The sequence below is a fragment of the Gastrolobium bilobum genome, unplaced genomic scaffold (genome assembly GCF_033153095.1).
Source record: "Gastrolobium bilobum isolate Gb01-03AN ecotype WA unplaced genomic scaffold, APGP_CSIRO_Gbil_v1 utg10537, whole genome shotgun sequence".
NCBI lineage: Eukaryota > Viridiplantae > Streptophyta > Magnoliopsida > Fabales > Fabaceae > Gastrolobium > Gastrolobium bilobum.
Window position 1 is genome coordinate 326,128 of NW_026897921.1, and position 11,826 is coordinate 337,953.

Here is an 11,826-nt window from a genome sequence, read left to right on the forward strand (position 1 = left end):
GATAGATACAAAGAAGTGAGATCCACACCTTTTTTTTTTAAGTGGGACCCACATTTTTGTGTGTCTATCTCTATCTTAAAAGGACATAAGTTTATATCCTTTAAAAGGATACACATTTTTTCCTTAAATGAATACAAGAACGAAAACTTCAGGGTGAATGACCCTTTTGTCCTTGAATTAATTAAAAATTACAACTTTGCCCCATCCAAAAGTAATATATCAATTTGCCTATGTTTGACCGACTGAACAAAGTAATCAATTACATGAGTCACGTAATCGATTAAGTGTCGAGGGTTAAGTTAATCAATTACTTCAGCCATGTTATTGATTAACTTGCTTCATATTAGTATTTTTGTAAAACCCCCCATTTCGGCTGAAGGGGATTAAAACAAACGAGATAACTGAGTACCCCTTAAGCCCTAACTCCCAAAGGAGAGGGGTGTGTGGAAGTGGAAGACACAACCTAAGGTTGAAGTCCCAGTGGTTAAGGAAGATGCAAAGATGACTGAGGCTAAGGTTGATAGTAACGACGATGATGATGATCATGCTGATGCTTTAGAGATGCTTGCTCCTGAAGGTGGGTACACCCTTTATGATGTCATGCCAAGCATCCATGGCTTGTCATGGAGGTGCACTCGCATGCAGAGTCAACAGGATCAGAGGTGGGCTCGCATGGAGTGTTGGTTTAATGATGTGCATGATAACTTTTCCAAAATCAATTTTTATTTTTAATTTCTGTTCTTAGAAACAAAAATGTATAGAAAACTTGTTTGGTAAATTAACCTAATAATCAAGGTTGTCATGTGCATCCTTAATCGAGTACATGGCTCATGCAATCGATTATTTCATCCCGTCAATGATCAAACTTGGACAGATTGATGTATAATTTTGATTAAAGGTTAAAATTTTTAAATAGGGGCAAAGTAGTAATATTTATTTTAATCAAGGGAAAAATAGTCAATCACCCAAAACTTCAATATAGCACTTTTAACTTCTTATTTATTGTTAATGTGGGATCTGATCTCCCAATAATTTTTTTCTTGAATTCAATTCTTCAATTTACTCAATTGGCATAGTCAAATTCTTCCGTGAGTTTGACATCCAAATACTAATGGAAATAAATAATGTGTCTCATGATTTTCCTACATGAGCTTTCTTGGAGTTTTTAATTAACCTAATATGGCATGTAGATTAAAATTGCTTAAATAATTAATTAAAAAATGAAAAGAGCAGTTTTAAAAATAGCTCATGTGTATAAAGCAGATGGAACAAAGACATATAGAGAGTGACAACTTAATAAAAATAAGGACACGAGGAACCACAGCCATGAGGAGGAGGAGTTTGAGATAGCAGGTCACAAAAAGCTTTAATGGACCCGATCAATGGTGGAAGTGGAAGAATCCATGTTGATTCTAATGACCCATGATTTTGAAGTAGATCAAAACTCCATGACAATTATATATCAATGTTCCAAACTTTCAAAATTAGGTGTTTTTTGAGTTTTGATCTGAAATGGGTATATATTTATTTGGTATTGTAATGGATTTAACTATTTGATAATCACAAATAGTCAATGACATTGGTCCATGACACGTTAAGGGTTTATGTTTAAATATTGGTGAATATATTTATTATAGAATATTCTTCTAATTTTATGTGACTGGATAGTGGAACGTTGTGTTCATATGCTTTGTTTGTTCGTGTACAAACCAACACAAGTTCATGGCTTCAAATTATGCTTCCACCATGGGTATGCTTTGGACTTATCCATTCGTTAAGTAATGGGGGAATTACAGTGATGAAAAGAGGGAACATATATGAAATCTCTGAAATAAAGCTATGAAAATATGTTATTGGGCTATGCTTCATACAAGTATTTTTGTTATAAGCATCCAGAGTTTGACTTGACTAATGGGTTAAGCCCAGTTAACATTGGTATGTGTAGAAGTTTAGTATGTTGGGGTCTTTCTCTCTCAGGTGAATTTTCTTTCTCTCCATTACTGTTCATCAATGTTAATTTATACTAATAACTAGCAAGTTATAGATTAGGTTAAGTTGATATATAAATGAAATAATCATGTGTTGATAATATGTGCTAGAATCTATGACATGAAAACTGTTTTGACATCATATTAATAACACTACCCTTGCATGGACTTGGAACGTGCGTGTAGGGGTCTAAATGGGTCAGACGGTCTATCAGGGGCCTATAGCATGACCTACCTCAGGCCTGACTTGGCCTGTTTTATTTTTTAAATAGAACATGTTTAGGCTTTTAGAAATTTTTATTTAAAAATTAAGACATAGGCCCACTTTTAAAAGCTTGATCAAAGCCTGCAAGCTATCCTTTTTATTTTTTTTATTAATATTATAACATATTTATGATATATATTGTTTATATTATGAGGTTATGCTTTCTAAAACTAATTTTCAAAGTAATAGGATTGGTGTTAATGTAACAAATAATAAATATTTATTTAAAATTTAAAATATAATAATAAATTAAATTAATAAAGAAAGTGCAAATTATATGTATATATACATATATGAAATTTTTATGTGATCTTTATGAATATTTTCATGTGATATTTATGAACATTATTTCATGTGTTGTTAATGAAAATATTATTTCATATGATCTTTGTGAATAAGAAATTTTATCTTTTATATTTTAGTTTGGACTGGGCCTATAAACTTTAGTTTGCGACTTGGTAGGCCTTACAGGCCGTGTTAGGTTTTTTTAGTTTTTTATAATAAGTCAGGCCATATATATAAATCAAGCCTTTAATAGGCTGTTATAGATTCTAAATATTTTACATAAATTTAAACTATTAAAGTCAAAGCCTGACCCATTTACATCCCCATGTGCATGTGTCTTGCGGAGGCTTTGGCTTGAGCATATTTGCTTAGCATAAGCTAAATAGGTGTTGCTCTAAACTTATTTGTTCGTAGTTTCAACAATGGCTATGAGTACAAAATACCAAAAAATAAAAATAAAAATTCAGAGGGAGCCCCTCACGTTTCAATTAGCACCAAAATACATGACATCATAATTAGGGTTGGCAAAATGGGTCAAACTGACTCGACCTGGTCCAATTCATTTGCCACCCAAAAAACGAGTCGGGTTAGGATTGGCTCTAAAAAAATTTGAGTCAGAAAATCCAACCTAACACAACTCAAGTCGGGTTAAGGTTAGCTGAAAAAAAAGAAAAGGTATGTATCATTATATCATAATTCTCTCTCTTTCCCAGATTGCAGCATATGAAATACCATTATCAATAATCATTTTCATTATAAAAATGAAGCAAAGGTAATAAATCAATCAATGAATCATGTGAAGAAGCTACTTGAATGACATGGAACTGGAGTTTGAAAATAGCTTTGACTCTTTTCCTCTCACTCCTCCATCTAAACATCTTCGCTCACACCACTCCACCGACATATGCAGAGAGAGTAACTAGACAAAGAAGTGAAAATTTGAAACCAAACTACAACTTTAAGGCTCAAAGCTCCCAGTGCCTTTTTGTCCTTATTAGAAATCACCACAACCACAACCACACAAAAAAAAAAAAAATCACCACAACCACTTCTTATCTTGGCTAAGAAAGCATCTAATGTATAACTCGAGCTGATGCATTTGACATGCAAGTTGCCTCAATTTTTTTCAAATTGGTTCGGATCAGGTTGGTTTGGATTGTCAACTCATTTTTGTCAATCCGACCCGACTTATTTTATGCGGGTTACGAGCCAATCCCGAGTTATCTCATTTTTGCCGTCCCTAATCACAACATGCAACACTTAAACCAATACTTTGGCCATATGGTAATAAAAATAGAAAAAAAAAATTATTTTAAAGGACAGTTATTTTAATTAAATTTATTATTATTTATATAATATTTAAATTAAAAAAAATTCACACTTTCTCTCACCATGATTTTTGTTTCTCTCACTATAAAACACAATAGTTTTAGGAAAAAATGTTTGTCATTTAAAATTACATAAATTTATGTCATTTTAAAAGAGAGTTAGATACAAAAAAATATTTTTTATTTAAAATTTAAATTAAAAAAACATCTCACTTTCTCTCCCATGATTTTCATTTCTTGTATCTATCTCTCTCTTAAAATGACATAACTTATGTTATTTAAAATGACAAACATCAAACCCATAATTTTAACTAAAATTACATAATTTTATGTTTTTTAAAATGACAAACACTAATCCCTAAAAAAAAATATTTCAACACCTGTGCATCACTAGAGTAAGTATCCATCATCCAAAAATATCAATTTAAATAGGAGTTATATGCGGAATAGGGAACGATATAATTCTCAACATGTATTCAACATAAAATAACATCAAAACATTTTGTACCCAAACGATATCAGGGGCAGATAATCAATAATTTACAACAACAAAAATAACTTAATAATTCACATATATCAAACCAAAATTTAACCTTTGTGAAAATAGTTTGGCCTCATCACATGATACACTACAAGAATACTGCTTTTCAATTCGTTTGGTACTAATGGGTCAACTAGGGAGCTAAGTCAACTAATTTACTTACTAGTTACTACCATTTTGATGCCTAACTCTTTTCTCTCACTCTGTATACAGCCCACTATTCAGTGCACAAAATATTTCATGATCTGAAACTATTTTGGGCCAACAACTACAACATGATAAGAGCAATAACAGCACAAAAAATGGGCCAATATGAGGAATTGTCCTTCTCCATTCCCATCCAAGTCCAAACTTTATATGTGCACCACTTGCATAGAAAAAGAAAAAAAAACAATAACAAGAACATTGCATTTCCATCAATCAAATACACTATATGAAATTATGAATAGTCTAACATTACATTACAGACATGCTGTATAATACTAGAAAGAGGTAACAAACAAGGGTGATAAGAATAGCACGAGGTACCTGCTGCCCTTCCTAAAAATACAAACAATCTTAATATATTTCACCCCATGACAGAAACACTCTTTGGTCCCCCCTCTTCCCCCACACAACCCTCTTTCTCTAATTCATTCATTTCGTTCTTGAACATTGATCCCAGTTTAGACACGCACACACTACCCGGCTACCCTAGACCGTTAGGGTGGCCTCTGGTCTTGTACCTTTCCACGGATTATGGAGGGGGACCATGTTGACCTGGTTCAACATTACTCCCAAACCCAAAAGCAATGCATCAAAGCCTCATCCAAAACCATGAGCCATTACAAGAGGATGAGTCTGAATCAGTGATAAAACTGTTCTTTTATCGAAGGGTTCGCTTTTTCTGCAGTTAGTGCAGATAAGTTATCTGCAGTAAGCCAATACGACGTTGTTTTGGGACGGAAATCATGGTGTTTTTGTAATTTTAATTTATTTTAGGATTATAATAGTCTTTATATTTATAATTTTTTTAAGATTTCAATATCAAAACGACGTCGTTTTGAGAATAAATGCAGATAACTTCTCTGCATTAACTGCGGAAACATTTTCCCCTTTATTGAAAGGTTACAGATTCGAATCTGAAAAATAACTTATTTACAATTATGTAAGAGTAAGGCGGCATATAAGGATTGTTCTAGTCCCACTCTTATTAGTCGGGATTTAATAGATGTGATTGTATACATTATGTCTCCAATGTAAATTTACATGTTTAATAACCAACATTGACTTCTCTGGTATGATTCATGTACACTATGTACCAATATCATTCAAAGCTCTACGGATTTAAGTTTATCATTTCAAATTCATTCTGAATTTATAATTTTTTTAATTATTTCCAACATGGGTATCTATGATATTTTGCTTTGGTTGAAAAAAATTGATTCCTTTTCTTACCTAAAGAGACATGGTACGTCAAGGTTTTGCATAGAAAATGATGGATACACTAAAAGGGCGGAACTAAGACACCTGACTATATAACAAACCCACGTTCTAGTTTCTATAATCATGAAAGAGAAACAATCATGAGAAAGGCTAAAACAAAAAAAAGTAGAGTAATCCAAAGATTACACAATCTCTCTATTAGATGTGCCACTGAAATTTTCCATATTTAATGCATATAATCCTGACCCACGCAACAAGCTTCCAATTCTGAAAGCCACTCTCTTTTTCCCTGCCCTCTCAAATTCTTTTCAAAAGTTATCTCTGTGTGTCCCTTTTCCCTTTCTCCTCGGAACAAATTTTTAACCAAAACCGCATTGCTTGCTGTTTGCAATGAGTCAATGAACTTTCAGCAAAATAGCATTTCTTTCACTTACAAAAGCATAGTGCTTTTACTTTATATCTGAACATATAACCAATTGGTCTGGCTCAGTTTTCTTTGTTAGTGTTACTGTCTTAATATGTCTGCATTCATTCAGGTTTCTTGCACTAGCAGCAAAAGCACTCCAAATATTGCATGGGTCATATACAATTGTGGGCTAATTGGTTTTTTCTTCTTCTTTCCCTGTGACGCACATGTTAAGCATAGAACAAAGCTGAGTCTAAAGCCCTTAAGGAAAAAAACTTCTAGAGGGGAATCACATATGTGGAAGAGTGTTTAAACTTTAAACCACTTTGTTATCCTTTTTAGTAGTAAAAGAGTTTTTTGGATTAGGTAATAATGTCAAAAACCAATAAGGTTATTCACCCCTTTAGCCCCACTAATTTTCTTTTTTGCCAACCTTTTTTCTTCCCTTGTGGACCCCAATCCCTACCTCCAATTCCAAAAGCTTCATCTCTCTTTTCTATTTATCTCACAAAACCAAGAGTGCCAAATCAAAGACACTAATGGAGTTACCCCTCATACATCATATAGAGAATTAGAAAGCACACGGCTGCTTCACAAACACAAGAGGGTAAGAGGGAAGAAACATTTACACAAAGAGTGAGAGGGGATGGGAAATTACAGGTTCAAATTATCAGATATGATGCCCAATGCTTGGTTTTACAAGCTGAGGGACATGGGAAGAGCAAGAAAGCAAACCCCAACTCAAACCAAGAAGAAAAAACAATCTTTATCAGCCTCAAACACAGTGTCATCAAAACCAAAGCAACCCCACCAATGCAATCCCAATCCCAGAAAGTCTTACTACTTTACAAGGGAGCTTAAGCCAAGTGATAGAATCTGCACTTCACCAGCAAATAACCAAAATATCTCAGACACCAATTTCCCTGAATCACCCAGAAAATCAACTAAACAAAGACCTAAGAGAAGAACTCCAAGGACTTCTTCACCTAAGCTTGTCACCTCTTCTGTCTCATCTCCACTTGATAGCTCTGCTGAATCAGAATTCCCTGAGCCAGAAATCAGAACAGACCGTGTTCTTCCCACTGAATCCTTTAATGAAATGGTTTTGTGGTCCAACTCTTGTGGCTGCAGGGTGTTCTCCAACTCCAATGATATCATTATTGATGTAGACAACAATTCTATAGCCAGAAAAGATGATAAGCTAGAAGGGTATGATTCTTTTTCAGACCTTGTGCTTCCACCAATTGGGAACAAGCCAGCAAAGTTCAATGAATTGCTGAGCCATGCTAAGAAGAAAGGAACTAAACCCAGAAGCAGGATCACTACACATGAAGAACAAAACATTCAAGGGTCTCTTAAAGTTAAAATTTTGAAGGAAGACACTGCATCAATGAAAGAAGAGAGGAACACCCCTTGTAGGAGATTCTCTGTGAGTTCTCCAGGAGTGAGGCTTAGGACTAATTCACCAAGAATTGCAAGCCGGAAAATTCAAGCACATGGCCGGAAAAGTGTATCGTCGGCCACCGGCTCGGGCTCCCGGAGAAGCCTCTCAGATAGCTTTGCAATTGTGAAGTCATCATTCAATCCACAAAGAGATTTCAGAGAGTCAATGGTGGAGATGATTGTGCAGAACAACATAAGAACATCAAAGGATTTGGAAGATCTTCTTGCCTGCTACCTTTCTTTGAATTCAGATGAGTATCATGACCTTATCATCAAAGTGTTCAAGCAAATATGGTTTGATTTGACTGATAATCAGTAGAATTAACCCATTGAAAAAAATAAAAATAATTTTAAATGAATTTCTCAAGTTTGTGTTTCATACACAATTTTCTGTTTACATGTAAGCAACATCTTTTGTTAGTGTTTTCTCACCAATTGGAATGAGAGCTTTGTCACAACAGTTGGTGTTGTCTGCACGTGACTCATGGATCACAAATTAAGGTAAGGTTGAGAACTATAGATATTTGCCCTTTTATTTAATGTAAGTAACATTTTGGTTAAGTTTAATAGACTTTAGTGCTAAGCCAATATCTGAGCGTGACAGTTCTGTAGTTTACAAATATATCCATTTTTCAAATGGAAAAAGCGAAATTAAATGCAGACACCAAGAGAAGAAACTGCACGCACCATGTCAAATGGTTTTGTGATGGAATTGAACTTAAATAGAATGAAATTTACTCAGATATGTTTTTGGTCCATATGAAAGTAAAATGAGCTTGATGAAATTTTATGTCAACTTGAGAATTCATTAATTCAATTCATTTATGAGCTGCAGAGTTCAGATTGTAATGAGACTAAAGTGTGGTTGGCATGTAAACGGGTGAAACGGTTTTTACACAGATTGGACCATTTGCTGTGTGTTAAGAAAGGCAAAAAAGTTTGCCACTATCGTGCATTGTTAGCTTTATGTCATCTTCCTTAACCAAAACTTGGAGCACAAAAATTTTGCTTCTGAATGTCAGTATCCTCATGGACCCAAGGTAGTTCGGGAACAAGACACAACAGCACAAAATTGGAGAAATAGTTAATATTTTAAGGGACAGAAACAGCTGCAATAACTGACAGCTTCTCCCATTTAACTTTGAATTTTTTTATTTATTTTTTTACCCCCAAAAGAAGTTACCCTTTTAAGTATAAGCTCTTGATTTCACTTCTGTCACCCCAAAATTTAAAGGGCTTCTTTCCTAGCAAGAGAATATGCAGCTTTTAAGATCTTGTATGCCAGTTCAACAGTTACTGCATGCGTCATTTTTACGGAGAGAAAAATTATATTTACAAATTTTTTGTTTACAAATTATATTATATTTGACCGTTTATACACTCTTAAGTAGAGTATTATTGGTCAGTTAGACTGTTATTTGTAAGTTTGTACACGGATCTTTCCCCTTAATTTATAATAGGTAAAATCGTTTCTACAGTCACTTTACATACAACTAGGGGTGTGCAAAATAACCAACAAACTGAACCGAACCATGAACCAAACCGAACCGCCCTTAAAATAACCGATTTTTAAAAACCAATTCATGAACCGAACCAGTTTTTAAAGAACTAGTTCATGAACCGAACTGGTTTTTAGAACCAGATTAAGAATCAAACCATTTTGAACCGAACCGAACCGTTTCCGGACTGAACCATTTTCAAACCGAACCAAATTGGTTTTTATAACTGTTTTTTAATTTTTTTTCTTTTCAAAAGAGGGTCGACCCGATCCGGTTCCGAACTGAACCACTTCCGAACCAAACCAGTTTTGAACCGAACCGAACTACTTCTGAACCGAACCATTTAAACAAATTCGAATCGGTTTTTTAAAAAAATTGGTTCGGTTCGACCCATGCACATACCTACATACAACAATGACTGGTGTATGGTTATGATTTCTCACATTTAATACCTTAATATATATATATATATATATATATATATATATATATATATATATATATAGCAAATATTTGACTGTTGCACGTACAACAATTACATAAATGTAAACCCCTTTATAATAACTACTTAAAAAAAAAAAATGGAATGTATATTTCTGGTCTTATTAGCCAAAAAAAAAGTCAGACAAAATAAGGTCATAAAAAATAATGTGTAACATATCATTATACTATTCACAACGTTCACATATCAAATGATTAATAATATTTAATTTAGGGTATCTTTTTCTCATGTTATATAAGATAACATATTCTTCCTATTTTTACATCAAAAATTGTGTCAATATTTTTTTATTTTTTATAAAAAAAAGTGAACCCCACATGCTCTGTGTATATAATATAAGATAACAAATTTCATACAACATAAGACTTGTATTTTTCTTTAATTTCACTGTTGTTTCGGATGGTAATATGAGTTTATAATAAATGAACGGTTAAAAAAGTAAGAGTTTAAATCATGAAATATAAAGAAACGGTTAAAAGAGTAAGAGTTCATACTATCGTTTAAGAAAAAAAAAACACCTGATTCGTCCCAAAATATTAATTATGGTCACATTATAAAATAAAGAATTTAGTATTTGTTCTTTTAAATAATATAGAGTTATGTCATTTTAACTAACATAAAAACATAGGCAATGAAAATTATGAGAAAGAAAATTGGTGATTTTTTTTTAAAATTTAAAATTTAAATAAAAAAATAATAAGTTTTATTTTTTTTCTTAAAATAACAAATATTATTTTTCCCTAAAATAAAATAAAAAAGTTAGGAACGTTTTCTCTTTTCGTTGTCTTTTTTTTTTTTTTTTTTCTTCCTTGAGTACTAATTCGAGAATTCAAATTGCTACACAGTCTAAAGCTGTCTAATATCCTGAAGCTAGTCTAAAGATGGAAATTAATTTGATTTTCAAAAGCTAAAGCTATTAAGCTATTTCGTTTATTACAAAAGTTGCGTCCAGACTTTAACCAGAGACATAGGCTCATCAGGTGAGAACCTTCTCCCTATGGTTACATGAACTTCCAAGATTTAGTGGGATGAATAGTTCATACAGTGACCTATTCATATAATAAGATCCTATATATTTTATTTTACTTTTAAAAAAAATTATGGTCATGTCAATCATAAAACTAAATTTATTATATGACAAAATAAAAATTATAAATAATTTTATAAAAGTAAATAGTTGAATTCAAACTACACGTTCTTGCAGTTTTTGGAGTGCTTTAGACGATTCTAAATTCTAATCCATAATATATATTTTTTCCCACTAAACTAAAGGCATATATAAGCTTAAAAGTTTAATTTTAATCATTATATCGTGACAGCGTGATATATATTAGATAAAAATTAAAATAAATAATATAAGTTTTAAATATCTTAAAATTTTAAAAGTATGTACTATATTTTCAAGATAATTAAATTAATTTAATGAAAATAATATATGCTTCTTAACTTTTGTTTTATGTGCGCACCTTAAATTATGAAAGAGTATTCATACCTCAAATTGTCATTCTTATAGTTTAATCATTTTATCATTTTATCATACAAATAAAATTATGAATATCAGTTGTTTGTATGGTAGATTTAAGTCTGTTTCCATTAAAAGGGTGTAATATATCAATATATAGTAAGACAAAGAGATATATCCCTAAGTTCAACGCTAAAGTCAGTGTAAGTGAGTCTCGGCTGAGAATCAAGGAAAGAGTGTAAGGGCACGATGATTTTATGGTTGTAATTCGGCCAAGTAACAACAAAGAGAATGAATATGCATAATGTGTATTTTCAATGAAGAAGAAGAATATTTATAAATGGAAAAATTCTCCAAATGATAGAAGAAAATATAATTGTTTCTACTCTTGTGGATCCCAAAATATTTTAGACAAGTATTCTAAGTCTAACATTGTGCATGAGGTGCGTGTACAAAGGAGTAAAATTAGGTATGATAAAATAATATTTATCGCACTTTAAAGGTGTAGCTTTTTTAAATGAGATTTAATGACTGACCCAAGAGATAGAACCTGTATAATAAATCCAGAACAGAATAATTAACCTTGTACAAAATTTTCATACTTGTATATAATAGATAAAATTAAATCCAAAACGTAATATTGTTATTTATTTTCCTTTTTCCCTTCACCGAACAATTCTTG

The 11,826-nt window shown here is 32.3% G+C and overlaps 1 protein-coding gene across 1 annotated transcript; it reads left to right on the top strand.

The window, feature by feature from the left end:
* Nucleotides 1-6,846: 6,846 nt before the first annotated feature.
* Nucleotides 6,847-8,163, top strand: LOC133311480 (transcription repressor OFP1-like). The gene has a single exon (XM_061512537.1). It carries the CDS (start codon nt 6,885-6,887, stop codon nt 7,998-8,000), a length of 1,116 nt encoding a protein of 371 aa, XP_061368521.1. The 5' UTR covers nt 6,847-6,884; the 3' UTR covers nt 8,001-8,163.
* Nucleotides 8,164-11,826: the final 3,663 nt, after the last annotated feature.